We start from the raw sequence: 18894 nt of genomic DNA, 5'->3' as shown, positions 1-18894 counted from the left end.
CATACATATATATATATATATATGAGAGAGAGAGAGAGAGAGAGAGAGAGAGAGAGAGAGAGAGAGAGAGAGAGAGAGAGAGAGAGAGAGAGAGAGAGAGAGAATCTTGGAGCCTTACTAAAGCCTTAGAACATAATCTAGTTACAACTCAGAGCTATGGAAAGAATTGTGATGAGAATAACTCTAAGAGACAGAAAAAGAGCTAAATGGATACGCGAGCTAACTAAAGTAGATGATATTCTAACATGTAAGAAAAAGAAATGGACATTTGTGGCATGACATAATAAAAATGACAGATAATAACAGAATGGGTACCTAGAGATTGGAAAGGAGTTAGGTGAAGGAAGAGAAGACGATGGATTGACGAACTACGAAGGTTTGCGGGTGTAGACTGGCTTAGAGAGACCATGAACAGATGCGAGTGGAGAGACTTGTATGGGGCCTTTGTTTTGCAGCAAACTAATAGTAGCTGATGATAAATATATATATATATATATATATATATATATATATATATATATATATATATATATATATATATATACTTACGATACTTACGAAGCCTGTCTTGCATAAGAGTAAATATTTAATTCACGTATTTCATTTGTGTATTTATTAGATGTATAGCCAGCTTGTAAGGTGAGTTCCACTCATGTAGGTTTAAGTAATGTACCTAAATTACATAAGACTTTCGTCATTCATAATTTTATTTTCATTCAATTCAGTATATGTAAATTTACGTTATTTCTAAAAATTAACTTTTTATTTTCACGTAGTTTTGCTTACGAAGTCTTATGTGATGCTAAAGTATGCTGTATGAGCACGAGGGATTTAGTCATGTTTCCCATGTGGTTAGAAAATACGAGGAAATTCTTGACTAAGTTTACTCTTTTTTTTTTTTTTTTATTGTTTCGCCATGTACATTGGAACTTGTCTACTACTTGACTAGTTGGCAACTTTGGCACTATAAGCCTACCCCCAACCTTCCAGACCATGTCCTGGAAGGATCTAGAATAACCAAATATGTATATATATATATATATATATATATATATATATATATATATATATATATATATATATATATATATATATATATATATATATATATATATATATATATAATATCCTAGGAATTCATAAGTAGCAGAAGAGATCCAGCCTATCCCTTTGAGAGAGCCAAAGTTTGCCTGCCCTCTCTCATTTCGAGTGTGTGTCCTTTTCAAACGTGAATAAGTTTTTAACCAATGTATATTGCATATAGTGTTGTTCAAACGTTGATGATTTTTTGGGGGGGACGTTAATTCAAGTGTAGTGTGTAAATGTAAGTACTTTAACATAGATTTTGTAACTATCCCTGTGAGATTTAGGGTAAACAGTGAAGAGTATTCGTTTTGCTTAACTGTTCTGAACCTTGTGTGAACCAAAAGACGTTAAGTGTAACAGTTACATATATGTAAATTTCAGTATTGTATGTTCATTAGAGTGTTAAAGTGTTAAGTCTTTTCATCAATTATCAAAATTAAATATTTTCATGAATTAATTCCAGTGAAACAAGTGATTGTATAATTTTCAAAGTGTAACATCTATTTGTCTTAGTCTAAGGTTTTGTTAAGATTTAATATTTTGAGTGATTTAATTTTGGTATTGATTCTTCTGTATTATTGTTAACTTTTTATAGCATATATTTATTTTTGTAAAGTGCGTATTACTTTGATCACCAATTTTTTCTATCAATGCTTTGCTCGTAATCCCTGACTAAGAACTGAAGTAAGAGGTTGTTTTTTAAGAGTTTACATATTTAATCACCCAGTTTTGTTTTGAGTGTAACGTAAGACACCTTTGGATATTCAGTGTTTATATGTATTGCCGTCTGGGAGTTGCATATATTCTCAGAGCTCGGATAGTATCTTTCAAGTGTTAATATAAACAAGTGAATTTGGAGCTTGGGAGTGTATGTAATTCGCCAGCCATAATAAACACACACACACACACACACACACACACACATATATATATATATATATATATATATATATATATATATATATATATATATATATATATCAGCATCATCATCATCATCTCCTCCTATGCCTATTGACGTAAAGGGCCTCAGTTAAATTTCGCCAGTCATCTCTGTCTTCAGCTTTTAATTCAAAACTTCCCCACTCATAATCTACCACTTCATGCTTAGTTCTCAGCCATGTAGGCCTTGGTCTTCCAACTCTCCTAGTGCCCCGTGGAGCTCGGGTAAACATTTGGTGAACCAATCTCTCTTGGAGTGCGAGGAGCATGCGCAAAACATCTCCATCTACCACTCACCAGGATCTCATCCACATATGGCACTTGGGTAATCTCTCTTATAGTTTCATTTCTGATCATGTCCTGCCATTTAACTCTCAACATTCTTCTGAGGGCTCCATTCTCAAATCTGCTAAATCTGTTGGAGGTTGTTTCATTTTCATACCACGACTCTTGTCCATAGAGTAATGCAAACCTCACTAAACTATTGTATAGTCTGATTTCTATAGGTAATTTCAGGCGATTTGATTTCCAAATTTTACTTAACCTGGGCATTGTCTGATTTCCTTTTTTTCAATATTTCCCTAAATTCCTATTCTAATGACCCTGTATTAGAGATCATAGTTCTCGTATACTTAAAGGATTCTACCTCATTAATCCTTTCTCTTCCCATTGATATTTCATCTTCCATTGCATATTCCGTTCTCATCATCTCTGTCTTTCTTCTTTTTATCTTCAGCCCAACCTCGTGTCATATTTCCTGCATTCTGATAAGCAGTGCAAATCCTGTGGTGTTATGCTAATAAGATCAGCATCATCAGCATACTTTAGATCCAATGATTTCCTATTACCAATCCAGTCCAATCCTTCTCCATCACCTCCAACTGTTAGACCCATTACAAAATCCATGAGGATAAACAACATAGGTGACAACACATTCCCTTGGAGTACTCCACTGTTCACTGGAAATCCATTTTATGGGACTCCACTAACATTAACATTGCACTTGCTATGCTTATGAACAGGCTTAATCACATTTACATACCTAAGAGGAATTGCATAATAATCCAGGGCTATCCACAAAATTGGTTGGTGCTCACTATCAAAGACTTTTTCATAGTCCACAAATACCATCAAAAATGAATTTTTATATTTTACACATTGCTGTACATGTTTTGAAATGAACACTTGTTCAGTACAACTTATTCCTTTTTGAAATCCTGCTTGTTCTTCTCTCAGCTTTTCATCAATCTTTCTCTCCAGTCTCTTTAGAATAAGCATACTATATATCTTCATGACAACTGATGTTAGTGTGATGCCTTTGTAACTACGGTATTGCAATCAGTCAAGTCTCATATATATATATATATATATATATATATATATATATATATATATATATATTTATTTATTTATATTTACACACACACCCATATATATATATATATATATATATATATATATATATATATATATATATATATATATATATATTATATATATATATATATTATATATCTATATATATATATATATATATATATATATATATATATATATATATATATATATATATATATATATATATCTATACATATATTTATATATATGTATATATACATATATGTGTGTATGTACAGTATATACATATATATATATATATATATATATATATATATATTATATATATGTATATATATATATATATATATATATATATATATATATATATATATATATATATATGCATATATATATATATATATATATATATATATATATATATATATAATGTATATAATGTATTTATAATCTATATATATAAATACATATATCTGTTATATTTGAATAATACCCAAACTCTGAGAAAATTATGTAACTCCCAGACGGTAATATATAAAAACAATGAATATCCAAAGTTCTATAAAGTTCACTCAAAACAAAACGGTAATTATTATTAATGACTGTTAAAAACAACCTCTTACTTCGATTCTTTAACAGGGATGCAGGAAATTTCTGTGAAAAATACTGGTGATCGAAATAATACACTCTTTACAATAATAAATATATTCTATAAAAATTACACTTTGAAAGAATTTACATGAAAAATAAATAGCTCCAAATATCAAGTCTGAACAAAACTTAGACTAAGACGAAAGAAATTATTACTCTCCGAAAGTTATCTAATCACCCGTTTCACTGAAAATTAAATATTACACAAATTTAGTCTTGATAACTAATGAAAATAGTTAACCTTTAACACTCTAAGGATTAAACTCTTAAAGAAATTGCAAAAAGTAACTAATAAACTTACTAGTTTTTAGCTCACGCAACGTTTAACCAAATAGCGATACCATCATACCTCACGTTTTTACTTAAGTATCTAGGGCCAGTTACAAAAATCTCCAAGATAATTTTTCATGAAATACTGACCATGTTTACAAAAACACGTCACACCACAACTTGTGAGATTTCACAATCACTGAATAGTTTTAAAAAATACACCAATCTTGTTCGAGTGGCATGTGAGAGAGAGAGAGAGGGTCAATGGCGTATGACTTAAGGCTGGGAATCTCTATCTACTGGTATGCATCCCTGGGGTGCATATATATGAACTTGATAACTTCTAGATTCTTCTAGGTTAGGAGTCTAGAAGCTTGGGGGCTGGCTTTAGCAATGCCAGAGTTACCAACTACCACACATCGAACAGGAGAATCAAACCTTGCTTGCAAGTAACCCCCTCTCAGTAGTTCCGCCCATCTCCGTTCTCTGAATAAAACAAAAAAAATTAATCCTAACGCTGGGGTTTTTGAGAACCTTCCAAAACATATGACAAACATAAGAATTGCTTATTTTCTTACAAACATGATGCACATCCTCATGAAAAACATAAAAAAAAAAAAAATTACACAAGCCCTCATTCCTACCTCATAAGGTCATATAGCACTCTTAAACATATTACGTAAGACTTTGTAACAAAATACGTGAAATAAAAAGTTGATTCTTAAAAATATCGTAAATATACATATACTGACTTGAATGAAGAATACAATGAAATTAACGACGAAAGTCTTACATAAATTACATACAAAACTTATGCCTATATGAGAGGAACTCACCTTATGAGCTGGCTATGCACCTCATAAATACACATATGAATTACATAAATAAATTGTTTACTCTACACTAGACTAGTTTCGTAAGAATATATATATATATATATATATATATATATATATATATATATATATATATATATATATATATATATATATATATATATATATATATATATATATATATTACATCAACTTTAACTGAGCAGTTCAACGTTTCTCTTCAAAAAGGCCCATAAAAGAAGTAAAGGAAATAAAAATAGATTACTATATATATTGCCCCACACACATTGGCCCTCTTCACGGCGTACAGATAGATATATTTGTACACATAAACGCATACTTATCCCACTTTGCTGTTGTTATTTCCTAGATGCCTGAAATTCACCGAAGCGTGCATCGGAAACCATGTTAATTATAAAGAACGCCACCGCTGCCCCACATCCAAATCTGTTGCTCATCTCTTTCACTTACATTCGAACCAAAAGGAAATCTAACCACAAACTTCTTCACGTTTCTCTCGCTAAGACTCATCAGATATGAAAGCTGAATACAGTAATTACAGTGATGTAGTGGTTTGCAGGTGATAATTATTTTCGAAGCAAAATGTAAACTAAGATAAGTGCAATCACGTGTTATTGTAGTAGGCCTATTGCTCTTTAGATGCTAGGGTTTTGGCCTTTCAAGTGAATGTTCACTCGGCCGTTAGCAGTATCTAAAGTTTCAGCTTCACTTTGTAATGCTCAGGAAAAAGAGAAAATTTTCCCTTTGCTTGCACATACACCGAATAATAGTCTGACCTATTATTAAACTTCTGGTAGATTTTCATTATTTCCTTTCCTCACTGGGCTATTTTCTCTATTGGAGCCCTTGGGCTTATAGCATCCTGCTTTTCAACAATAATAATAATCACTGTGGCATCTTACTAGAAATGAATTGGTTGATCTTAAATAAGAAAGAAAGAAAAAAGTCCGATACAAAATAGTCTTGAACCATTTGAAAGTCCACAAAGATAAGAAAAAAAACTAATAAAGTAAAGATTGCCAAAGAAAAAGGTGACATATGATTAAAATATTAAAAATGGCAAGAAAATGGGTAAGAAATAATGATAAAATGTAGTATTAAACAGACAAACAGAAAAAAACAAGAAGTCCAAAGAATTAAGGAAATTAATGAAACTTGAAAGAATCATAAAGAAAAAATGGAGTAATCTTGGAAAGGAAAACAATGAGTTCAAGAGAAGAACTAAACTACAGGAGAACCTCGTAGACTCATACATACGAGAAGAGAAACAAAAAGAGGAAAGTTTAAGAATAATCAAGGAAGTCTGGGAGATCAAAGCTTAAGGGTGAACAAATTTTCTGGGAATTCAAGACGAAAGTTGATGGGGAAAAACCCCAGTATCTGTACAGCCATCAGAGGAAAGGATTGAGGAATAATAGAGGAAGTTTAAGAAATAAAGAAAGAATATGAGCGATTCTACAGAGATTTGTTTACTTGTTTTGGGTTTAAATCCAACCCTCCACTGAAGTCGAGTGAACTACTCGGGCGGGTCCATATCAAGCATCTAACGAAACATTTTCATTATAACTTATACAATTCTTTGATTGTAGCATCTTCCAAATCATATGATCTTGTGAAAAGTAATGTCTTTAGTTTCTTCTTAAATTCAATTGCTCCCTTTAGGTCCTTCATTTCAGTTGGCAGTTTATTATAATGTCTAGGCGCACAGTAGCTAAAAGCCCTTTCACCAAATTTACTATTTGTTCTTGGTTCAGATAGCTTAATGTTTGTCACTCATGTGTCTTGTGTTAACATTTGTTTCTAGTTTTAGTTTGTTCAAGATCCAGCAAAGAAGAACAAGTAAGTTATCAAGGAGTAGAAGCCATTGTTAAAAGTGTGAAAGACGAGTACACACTGGACAGGCAAGGATTTATCAATTTTATGTTAAAAATGATGGAAAAAGAAATAGCGGAAAATCTAACGTTAATCCTAACAGAAATAGACGAAAGGATATGTATCCCTAAAGAGTGGGAAGAGATGTGGATACACACAATCCACAAAAAAGGGAAATGAAATGGAATTAGAAAATAAAAAGGAATATTTATCACAAGCATAAGTAGCAACATATTTGAGAAAGTAAACATGGGAAAAATCAAAGAACCAATTCAAGAAAGAGATGAGTAGATTCCAGTGTGGAGGCATTGAAGGAAGGTCGTCGGCCGATCATCTGCTAACACTGAGTGCAGTAATCGACTATGATGCCTATTTGGGAGGACCAACATATGTATGGTTTTGTGATGCATATAAGAGCTTCGATAAGCTAGACCCGAAGGATTGCATTAAAGAAATGGGAAAAATGATAGAGCAGGTACAACAGGAAACTATTACTATTACTATTAATTGCTAAGCTACAACCCTAGTTGGTTAAGCCGGATGCTATAAGTCCAGGGGCTCCAACAGAGAAAATAGCCCAGTGAGAAAAGGAAACAAGGACAAATGAAATATTTCAAGAACAGTAACATTAAAATGAATATCTTCTATATAAACTATAAGAACTTTAACAAAAAAAGGGAAGAGAAATGAGATAGTGTACTCGAGTGTATCCTCAAGCAAGAGAACTCTAACTCAAGACAGTGGAAGACCATGGTACAGAGGCCGTGGCACTATCCAAGGCTAGAGAACAATGGTTTGATTTTGGAGTGTCCTTCTCCGAGAAGAGCTGCTTACCATAGCTATAGAGAGTCTCTTCCACCCTTATCAAGAGGAAAATGGCCACTAAGCAATTACAGTGCAGCAGTTAACCCCTTGGGTGAAGAAGAATTGTTTGGTAATCTCAATGTTGTCAGGTGTATGAGGACAGAGGAGAATATGTAAAGAATATGTCAGACTATTCGGTGTGTTTGTAGGCAAAGGGAAAATTAACCGTAACCAGAGAGAAGGATTCAATGTAGTACTTTCTGGCCAGTCAAAGGACCCCATAACTTTCTAGCAGTAGTATCTAAACTATATATGGACCCAAGCTATGCAGTATCGTGACTGACAAAGTGAATAGCATTAGTAGAAAAAAAATATGATGTTGATAAGGAATATTGAAATTGAATCATTTGTATTTGTAGGTGAAATTATGTTTCCCACTGGAGGGAATGAACGAATAGAATGTGCTATAGGTAATTGTCATAGTTTGGAGATCTCAAAGAAGTTCACAATCAGCACCAATCCACGAAAAATAGGTGTATTAATAATTAACGAAAAGAATAAGAAAGAAGAGGAGATTAAAAAAAAGTGAAGAATGGACCAGTAAGTTTAGTTAAACAATATAAGTATCTGGGTGAATGGTACACTGAAAAGGGAAGCATAGAATTGAGTATGAGTAAAAAAAAAAACAGAGTGTCGCATATATGACCGAAGAAATACGAAAATATGGAGACATGAGAAAAGTAGGAAAATGACATTGGAAGTGAGAAAGAAAATATATAAAACAGTAATAGTACCAACAATATTTGCTAATGTGAAGACCTGAGGTGATATAAGAGATAAGGGTATGAAAGATCTGGAAAACCTTCAATATAGGATAATAAGAAATACGTAAGAACTTGCAAGTACTCCATATTGGGGCATCCTTGCAGAAACAGGAATATGGCCTATGTCTTGCAGAATAGAATATAAAAAATCAATGCTCTTCCATAACATCATATACTCAGATGAAAAGAGACTAGTAAGAGAGATAATTGAGGATCAGTTGAAGAACCCTTATGGAAAGTGCTGGAGTATCAGCATAGAAGAAATCTCTTATAAATATGGGATGGAAGTTGAAGAAATAAGAAGCTGGGGGGAAAGGATCCAGGAAAAAAAGAAATCAAGAAAAGAATTGAGGAAAAAAAGAAAATATTGAAGTAAAGGTATGAAAAAATTGAGATATATTGAAGGAAATGGCCCACAGCCTTATATCAGAGAAATGGTCTGGACAAGGCAGTGCTTGTAATGAAGTCAATATCAAAAATGCTCAATTTAAAAGCAAATTTCAGATGATTTGCGTGACCTTTGCAAAGATGAATTTACTTCTACAGAACATTTATTTTCATGCCAAAAATTATGACAGGTGATGAAACTTGACATAATCGTAGATATGTTGCCAAATCCTAGCAGGGATCTGTGTCGCATTTACAGGCCTGGCAATGCGTATGAAAGAAGAATTTAAAGAATCCAAAATGACCACAATAGCTTGCCAAAACTGATGATAGAAATGTGTAATTCTAACTGATTTTAAGGTAGAATGGGTGAAAAATAAAGACTGAGAATTTCATTACTTATGTATTTGTGGTACAGGTAAAATAAGCTTAATTACAATAACAAGAATGAGCTTAGAAGCTTTGCACCTAGAGTGCCTGCAAACTTATTTTGCGGAATGAGCAATTGGGAACCAGGAACTAGGATATGTGTATTTTCCCCTGAAATTTGGTGTTGGCTTAAGTATATTTAACCTTGCTTTCATTACAAGGATTGCCTTATCCATATAAATTTCTTTGATATAAGACTGTGGGCCATTTCCTTCAACGAATCTCAATTTTCACCTTCTTCTTCTTCTTTCGATTGCCCGGAGCTTCTCTCCGGACAGGGGCTTTTTGACGGTGCGTCTAGCCCCTAGCTGGTTTCCTCATTACTTCAATACTTTCCTCTATCTTTTCCGTAATTCTTTTCTTGATTTTTTTTCCTGGGCCCTTTGCCCTATTTTTTATTTCTTCTATTTCCATATTTATAACAAATTTCTTCAAAACTTTCCATAAGGATTATTTAATTTAAAATTGATCCTCAATTATCTCCCAGACTAGTCTCTTCATAAGAGTTTATGATGTGATGTAAGAGCATTATTTCCTTATATTTTGTTCTGCAAGACACTGGCCATAATCTTGTTTCTGCAAGGATGCACCAATGTGGAGTACTTACTGGCTCTTGATACACATGTCTTATTATCCTGTATTGAAGGTGTTCTATATGTTACGGTATCAGAATTAACTAAGTCAATATGCATATCATTATCATTACTGTTAGCGAAGCAGAAAATATATATTTATCCAAACAACAAATAAAAAGGGTTTACATTCGTTTCAACTAGCGAAAAATGACGAAAAATGTTAGCAAAGGCAAACTACAATCTATTAATAATACGAAACAATACGAATTTATCATTATCATTACTGTTAGCGAAGCAGAAAATATATATTTATCCAAACGACAAAATAAAAAGGTTTACATTTCTTTCAACTAGCGAAAGATGACGAAAGGGGTTTGCAAAGGCAAACTACAATCTATTAGTAATACGAAACAATACGAATTTATCGAATGACCGTTGTAAAAGTATAAATAAACGTGCTCCTGCTCCTTCTGGTGGAAACAACTGCAAAGTAGTTAAGAATTAAATGGGCATAAGACAGAAAAGAAGAATGAGCAAGGCAGAAGTAAAGTTGGAAACCAGAAAGTGGGATACTGGAAAGTGGAAAGAAGAAATTGAAAGTAATGTGAGCTTAGAAATGTATAGATCGTGGAAGAAAGAAATTAAAGAGGAACTATTTTATAACAATACATTTGCTTCAGTGATATTTTTAGAGCAAGAACTAATACGTTAAAACTAAATATTGTAAATAGACACAATGGGGGGAATGTAAACTGTAATTTTGTGAAAATGAGGAGGAAGATTTAATACTTTTTTTGTTGTTTTGCCAGGAATATAGAAAGGAAAGGAATGAAGTAATTGAGCTACAACAACCATACGAGGAAGACCTAAAGAAAATATTTGGATTGTTTTTATTTAGTGAAACAAATATAGAAAAGAAAAAAAAAGTATTAAATCTGATGTGGAGGAAAAGACAAAACAGTATAAGAAGATAAACTTTGGAGGCGCCGTTGCAAAGGCTGCGATACCTCACCCCCTGTGAACCTGAACTTGAGTAAACAACGAGACTTATTTTCTTAACTTCTGTGGTTACTTCAGGATTGATTTAAAGAAGAAAAAACGTGACATTCTTAAATTCTCTCAAAACTAAAACACAAGGCTGTTTATTCCACTAAAAATTTAAACGGCTGTGAGTATTTTTTGGAAATATATATAAACTAATTTGACCTTTATTTCCTCTGCTAATAAGCCGTTCCACCTCTATCGACACCCCCCCCCCGCGACGAACATACTGTAGGTGGTGACCTGGGACTTTGGACGTGTGAAAATATGATAAAACGATTATTTATCAATTTCGAAAGACCTAGGGGGGGGCAAGCTCCCCTGACCCCATTCTCAGGTTAGAGACGTAGCCCTGGGTAAAATCCCCCTGACCCCCATTCCCAGGTCACAGAATTTGCTGGAGGCAAGTCCCCCCCCCCCACCCCCATCCCAGATTAGAGACGTAGCCCTGGGGTAAACCCCCCTGATCCCTATACCCAGGTCACAATTTGCTGGGGGCAAGGCTCCCCCCCCCCAGACTCCCATTCCCAAGTCACAGACCTAGCCAGGGGCCAAGCCCCCTGACCCCCATTCCCAGGTCACAGAATTTGCTGGAGGCAAGTCCCCCCCTCACCCCCATCCCAGATTAGAGACGTAGCCCTGGGGTAAACCCCCCCTGACCCCCATACCCAGGTCACAATTTGCTGGGGGCAAGGCTCCCCCCCCCAGACTCCCATTCCCAGGTCACAGACCTAGCCAGGGGCCAAGCCCCCTGACTACCCTTCCTAGGTCACAAACCTTCCCAGGTCAGTGACCTAGCCTGGGGCAAGCCCTCTGGACCACCTTCCCAGGCAACAAACTAAAAGTAAATCACAAATAAATCCTTACCAGAAATGCACTTGGGACACTTTAACCTTTGAGGGATAATACAATTAACTTTTGAAAAAATATTCACCACACCAGGAGTACTGTGATATTTACCGTGAAACTTGGCTATTTTTTCGTGGATTTATTGTGCCTCCCAGAGAATATGTTGACAAAAAGGTTAGTTTTACCTTTGTTTATCGATTTGCCTGTAAATTTTTCCCACCTTAAAACATACGTTCCCACTGGGTGGCCCCCATTACCGTAGGATATATTAGCTATTTATATGTGACGGAATTAAAAGTCTTCTTTTGAGAAAACGGGAGTTTTTCTATTTATAACAACATATTTTTAATAGAAAAGTTTTTCCTGTGTTATTTTGATATAGTGTATTTTTTACACCTTACTTCAAGTAATTATGATGTTGTGTTATATTAATTCATATGAATTTAAACACTTCTCGCCACAATTTCTTCTTCTGAATTTCTGGATAGGTTTAGGGCCCCACTTACACAGGCCTATAAGGAACCTAATAGTTCATTTAGATAGGTTACTCTAGCCAACAATTAGGCCAGGCTTTATAGACGACTACCTGGTACACTTTAGTTTTATCCTAATAAAACCTCTAACATGCTAGACTTATCTTAAGCTTATCCGGAGCTTTTGTAGTTTGCTTGGACCGACCAGAGTTAAAATTTCGGAGAATATGTATATCGGCGGCCAGGGCCTACTGGGCCCATAGAGAATGGAATTTTCCTTCCTGTATTATAGTCGTTCGTAGCTGTGTCCGCAGTATTACAAAACTTTTACACACGAACACCAATTAACCTAGACTGACATGTTCTTGGATTACCATGTGAGTGCTTCCCAACCCATTTCAGTCCTGAAATATATTTTGTAAATGAAATAAATTTTACAATTATTAAGAAAGTTTACACTTATCCCAACAAATTGCATTCACCTAATGATATATATTAACTATAACAAATTTAGTTGTACTTACATTACACAAGTTACTGAAGTTGGAATCTTCAGCACAAAGTATTTGAACACCACCAAAAAACGTGGGCTTGCCATTGTGCGTAGATTTTCCATCGTAAACATGATGCATTTTACCACACTACCCTTGGAAAAATGCCGTAATGATCACGCAGGAGTCCTGTCTCATATAAATTAGACGTAAACTCCTTTTGGTTGGTAAACTTCATAACCTTGAACAGATATGGATGGATCGATTTACAAAATAATTCACAATCATCAGGTCAAATTTATTTGCTCTCAGAGTGATGCGCTGCTATCTTCGTGTCTCATAAGTTAAGAATGGGCATCTCCAACCCACGTTTGATGCTTCTATTACTCTGTTCGAATTTTGGAAATCTTGAACTATGATTGGATAAAATCAAAGCCCTCCAGTAATTTGCCTGCTCAAGCGAGGTCTGATTGGATCATTTCAAATTACTGCAGCCGCTGATAAATTCAGTAGTTCACTATTAAAGCAGTGGTGAATTGATCAAAGCATCATCTGCAGTGAATTGCAGGAAGTACAGGTCATGTTTGACTTATACTGGACATTTCAATGCAGTTTTGATGATTTTCAAAATAATTCTATCTATGTGGTATGTATGTACCCGGAGTATTTAGAGCATTCTGAACAGTTTTTATTCCATACAAGTTTGTGATAAGGCTGAAAATAAGGTTAGTTATGGGGTTTGACCATTGCCATACACCCCGAAATTTCAAAAATTGTGACAAGCTACATTTTAAAAAAGAAACAAACAAAAGAACACCACCTAACTTGAGGTTCCCCTCCTAACCTAACTTAGGAGCTGTATCCTTACCTACAAGGGGGTTTGTGACCCTCTTAGTTTACTCTGACTGATTCTCATCCCTGTGTTTGCTTCCCAACCAGTTTCACTCCTGGCAAGGTTACACTAAATCAGAATATTTCACAAGTCATTAAATTCACTTCTTATCATTGTATTACTGTATAGACCAAAATAAAACAACTACCCCATAAAGAAAATCAGTTCGACACTTGATATGAAAGTTTACACTTGCCCCAATGAAGTACATTAACCCGCTGTTGAAATTTAAAGATAAATTGACGTTTATTATTGGAGAATACCCTAATCCTAGAAATCCTTTCAACTCTATTACTGTCTTAGGCTTAGTGAAATCTCTTACTTTCTTAACAAACTTATCAGCCTTTTCAATCCAGACACACTTACTCAGTCTCGAAAATTCTACCTTTTAAATATTTAACTTAGCCGGTGAATATATAGCTGCAACTCTGTTGCTCGACAGACAAAAAACTGTACAAAAAAACTCGCCAGCGATCGCTATACAGGTTGCGGGTGTGCCTATCAGCGCCAACTGTCGGCCAGATACCAAGCTCCATGTAAACAAAGACTCAATTTTCTCTCTGTCGACGTGTCGACAAGACGTACTTTACTCGCTGTTGAAACCTGGAGTTTTTCCCATCATCTTTGGTGAAGTGCTATATTCTGGTTTGAGCTTTCGCAGTGCAGGTGTTTTATCTTCATCTTAAATCTTGAACTCGTTTTGGATAGATTTAATTTTTGGTGACAAAGAGAGTATGGACTTTCTTTGACTTTTAAATGGCCGACCCTTCCCTTAGACGGAAGTGTGTTTAGGCTTTTAGTAATTATCTTATCACGTTATAAATTAATTATAGATTTTCCTCTTCGATTAACTTTCCATTTATAATAAACATAAAAATAAATTTTAATGTTTTGTTTATATGCGACCTTTCCTGAGAGTAGGCGGTCCTAACTTGGAAACCGAAGTTAATCAACGTTGAGCCCTTTAAATCGTAAATAGCTTTTAAAGAGCTAAGGATTTAAAACTTTTTAAATGAAATTTTTTATGAAAGAATTTCTTTGAATAGTCTTCGTACTGTTTTCAAAGATGAACTAACGTTTAGTTTATTTATGCTACGCATTTGCGCTCTATCGTTACGATAGAGAGAGAGTGTATCACGGTTTCACTTTGCAGAAAGAGTAAATCGATTCTGACGTTTTGTTCATTCTTCTTTCAAAGCTTAAATGTTTTAAATTCTATTTTAAAGGAACTTTTTAATTGAAAAACCTTTCAGTTTTTTCCTTTGGTCAAATAACATGTTTTTTTGACGAAACGTAATTGGGCTCTTCTCTTAGGTGCGAAATCAAGAGAGAAAGAGAGAGAGAGATAGAGACGGAGGGAGAGAGAGGAGAGAAAACGTTCCGTTCAAACGGGTAACGTTGTTCTCGAGTTACTCTCGTCCCTAGTCTCTGTACGGGGAGAAAGGATAAAACGTTTTTAGTTTTATTCTCGTCCCCAGGCAATGTACGGTGAGAGATTGAAAACGTAGTTTTGAATGAACTAGTGTTTATTCTCTTCCCCAACCACTGAATTTTTTATTTTATCGTAAATGATGTTTACTGTTTTTTTTTGCTGGTATTAATGTGCTTGCATTATACGCCTGATTTCGCATTTACTACCTTTTGATGAGGGTAGAATTGCGTGCTTCAGGTAGAAATCAGTAAAAGTTTCGATTTCAGTGAAATAAGTGCAAAACAGAAAATCGTAGTGATAAAGTGATATTGCGCAAAGTGTTACAGTGTTGCGTCCGAGGGTTCGTCTGTTCGTGCCTGTCGTTCACCTAGTCCGGGACCTCTTGCAAGCTCCCAAGCCCAGGGGAGAAGTAATGTCGAACGACTTATGGGTTCGAGAGGCCTTGATCAGCGAACAGACGTTTCCCTCTATGGTATCGGGTGTATCTTACCAAGATCTCCCCTACCATAAGGCGAGAGAGACGTTTTTCTCCTCGTCATCCGAAGGCTTTTCGCATAAGAAACCTGTAACAAGGTTTCGAGACCCTTAAGCGAAAGTCAGTCCTTTCAGGACAGGTCCAGCGTCCTGGTTGCAGCCATTAGGACAGCTCTGACCCTATGCAGTCATCGGAAAACTGCTCGCCGCCTAACAAAAACGTAACACAGACTCCGAGAGTCTTTTTTGTTGGCAAAGTGTTGCGGTCACAGACGTTACCCTCGTCTCTTACCGCAACCATTTCCGTTGATCCTTAATGGGTTGTACGGCAAGACATGCAGAATATGCTTGCCTCCCTTATGGAAGACTATTCTGCCGATTAGTCCGTTGAGTCTAGCCGTTTATCTCATCGATATCCTGGCTTTCAGCCAACCTAACGTTCCTTTGTGCATCCTGTTGACGTTGGCGTAGCTAAGTCATGTCAGTCAGGTTGTTTAGAACCACACTCGATGCGGTCTCGTGTGGATTTTCAGCCACATTTGGACGTTAGGCCACTTGCTGATGCTCCTGTTGACGTTCAGGACGTTCGATAACAATCGGAGTTGACTTGTTTTGACGCTGTGCGTCAACCTCCGCATTCTAGAGTTGTTTTGACTGCTCAGTCTAGGCAGTCAAAGCAGTCTCGAGTGGACGCTGTGCGTCCTCACGCACCTGTTGTTGTTGACAGTTCAGTTGTTGACAGTTCACAGACTGTCAAGCAGTTACATGACGTTGCGTCCTGGTCCGCTACTAATGCACCAGTGTGTGTGGACTCTGCTTGTAAAGCATTGCCACCACGGTAGGTCTCTCCCTTGCTTGAGACTCAGCTTTTATCGGACAAGGTTCCTTTAGATGAGGAAGTTGCTGTTCCCCCTCCTACTGATATTCCCTTGAGGACTCTGTCAGACGGAGAGGAGCCTAAAGCTGCTTAGCCCTCTATGGACTTTAATTAAATCATGCTGATTTTTAAGGATCTTTGTCCGGATCTTTTTGTAACTGCTGCTCCTCGTTCGCCTAAACGTCAGAGCTTACACTAGGCCTAGCTACTTCGAAGCCGTTGTTTATAAGCTAGTGCTCTCTTGCTCTCCTTTTAAACTGGCTTATAAAGCGAGTGTCTGATATGACACGAGAGAAGTTCTCGGCTTGGGAGTTCCTGCCTCTGCCCAGATAGACTTTTCAAATCTCGTAGACTCTCCCTGGCGCCTGGCCAGGAGACGCTCCAAGTTTTTTACAGGTCAACTTCACAGCTGTTTTCGAGCCTTTGAAGTTTTGCTGTACAATTATGTCATGCATATACAAGGCTTTCAGGGATGGAAAGCGGTACCGCCTCAGTCGCTAACCCCGTCTGTTGCCGCACCTGCTCCCGTAGACCCTAAAGGGGCTTTGCTGCAAGACATGCAGTCCAAGCTTGCGTCCTTGATAGAGGACTTTAATGCGGAGAAGGTTGCTGCCGAACCTTCTGGCCAACAACCTTCCAACCGGTCGGTTGTGCGTCCTGTTGACGCTGAGGTAACCTTCTCGCGTCTACCAGTTGAGGTGGTTCCTCCACCGATGCGACCCAGTGTGGGTTGCCAGCCGCACTTTGACGTTAAGCGACGCTCGGAGGTGGTTGTTGACGTTCAGGACGTTCAACAACCATCAGAGGTGACTTGTTTTGACGCGGTGCGTCAACCTCAGCAACCCGGTATGGTGTTGACTGCACAACCCAGACGGTCTAGACAGTCTCGGGTGGACGCTGTGCTTCCTCGCGCACCCATGGTTGTTGACAGTTCACAGACTGTGCAGCAATTCCATGACGTTGCATCCGGCTCCGTCACGCATGCACCAGTGCGACCGGACTCAGCGAGCCAGACGTTGCCCACTCCGTTGCCGTTTCCTCATCAGTTTTCGGATGAGGAACTATCTGATTAGGACGTTGCTGAACAACAAGACGATCAGCCCCCAGAATAGATCAAGCCCTGCTATCCATCCAGAAGATGCTGAAGAAGGAACGCTGCTCAGTCAGGCTGTGGATTAGTCTGGTGGGGACGCTGTCATCCCTGGAACAGTTTGTATCACTAGGAAGACTACACCTCCGTCCTCTTCAATACCATCTGGCTTTTCACTGGAAAAAGGACAAGACGCTAGAAGCGGTCTCGATCCCGATTTCCGGAAAGATAAAGTCTTGTCTGACTTGGTGGAAGGACAATATCAACCTAAGAGAGGGTCTTCCCCTGGCTGTTCAGACTCCCCACCACGTTCTCTTCTCGGACGCATCGCACTTGGGCTGGGGCGCGACACTGGACGGTCGGGAATGCTCAGGTCTGTGGAACTCGAGTCAGAGAAGCATGCATATCAACTGCAAGGAGCTGTTGGCAGTTCATCTGGCCTTGAAAAGCTTCGAGTATCTCCTTCGAGGCAAAGTGGTGGAAGTAAACTCGGACAACACCACGGCCTTGGCGTACATCTCCAAACAAGGAGGTACCCACTCACTGACGTTGTACGAGATCGCAAGGGACCTGCTCTTCTGGTCAAAAAGTCAAGACATCTCCCTAGTAACGAGGTTCATCCAAGGCGACTTGAACGTCATAGCAGATTGTCTCAGTCGGAAAGGGCAAGTAATTCCAACCGAATGGACCCTCCACAAGGATGTGTGCAAGAGACTTTGGGCCACTTGGGGTAAACCATCCATAGATCTCTTTGCAACCTCGCTGACCAAGAGGCTTACAATCTATAGCTCTCCAGTCCCGGACCCAGCAGCAATACATATAGATGCTTTCCTCCTAGATTGGTCACATCTGGATCTCTACGCATTCCCACCGTTCAAGATTGTCAACAAGGTACTGCAGAAGTTTGCCTCTCACGAAGGGACAAGGTTGACGTTAGTTGCTCCCCTCTGGCCCGCGAGAGAATGGTTCACCGGGATACTTCGATGGTTAGTAGACGTTCCCAGAAGTCTTCCTCTAAGGGTAGACCTTCTATGTCAGCCACACGTAAAGAAGGTACTCCAAAGCCTCCACGCTCTTCGTCTGACTGCCTTCAGACTATCGAAAGACTCTCGAGAGCTAGAGGCTTTTCGAAGGAGGCAGCCAGTGCGATTGCTAGAGCAAGGAGAGCGTCTTCCATTAGAGTCTACCAATCGAAGTGGGAAGTCTTCCGAGACTGGTG

At 37.3% G+C, this 18894-nt stretch overlaps 1 protein-coding gene across 3 annotated transcripts in view; it reads left to right on the top strand.

Moving 5' to 3' along the window:
• Positions 1-18894, top strand: part of LOC137623340 (queuine tRNA-ribosyltransferase accessory subunit 2) — a 257642-nt gene that overhangs the window by 159192 nt on the left and 79556 nt on the right. Inside the window, exon 1 of one of the 3 annotated variants that reach the window (XM_068354152.1) lies at positions 11060-11224. The exons of 1 other annotated variant lie outside the window; for it this stretch is intronic. Coding sequence is in view for 1 of the 2 variants with exons in the window: in XM_068354151.1 (XP_068210252.1) it covers positions 11365-11434 (70 nt within the window). In the remaining variant the exon portion in view is untranslated. Of the gene's footprint in view, positions 1-11059; positions 11225-11349; positions 11435-18894 lie in introns of those variants that run through there. One more of the 3 variants, XM_068354151.1, reaches the window with a different exon arrangement.

The sequence above is a fragment of the Palaemon carinicauda genome, chromosome 30 (genome assembly GCF_036898095.1).
Source record: "Palaemon carinicauda isolate YSFRI2023 chromosome 30, ASM3689809v2, whole genome shotgun sequence".
Classification (NCBI taxonomy): Eukaryota; Metazoa; Arthropoda; class Malacostraca; order Decapoda; family Palaemonidae; genus Palaemon; species Palaemon carinicauda.
This window is presented reverse-complemented; position numbering and strand designations above follow the sequence as displayed.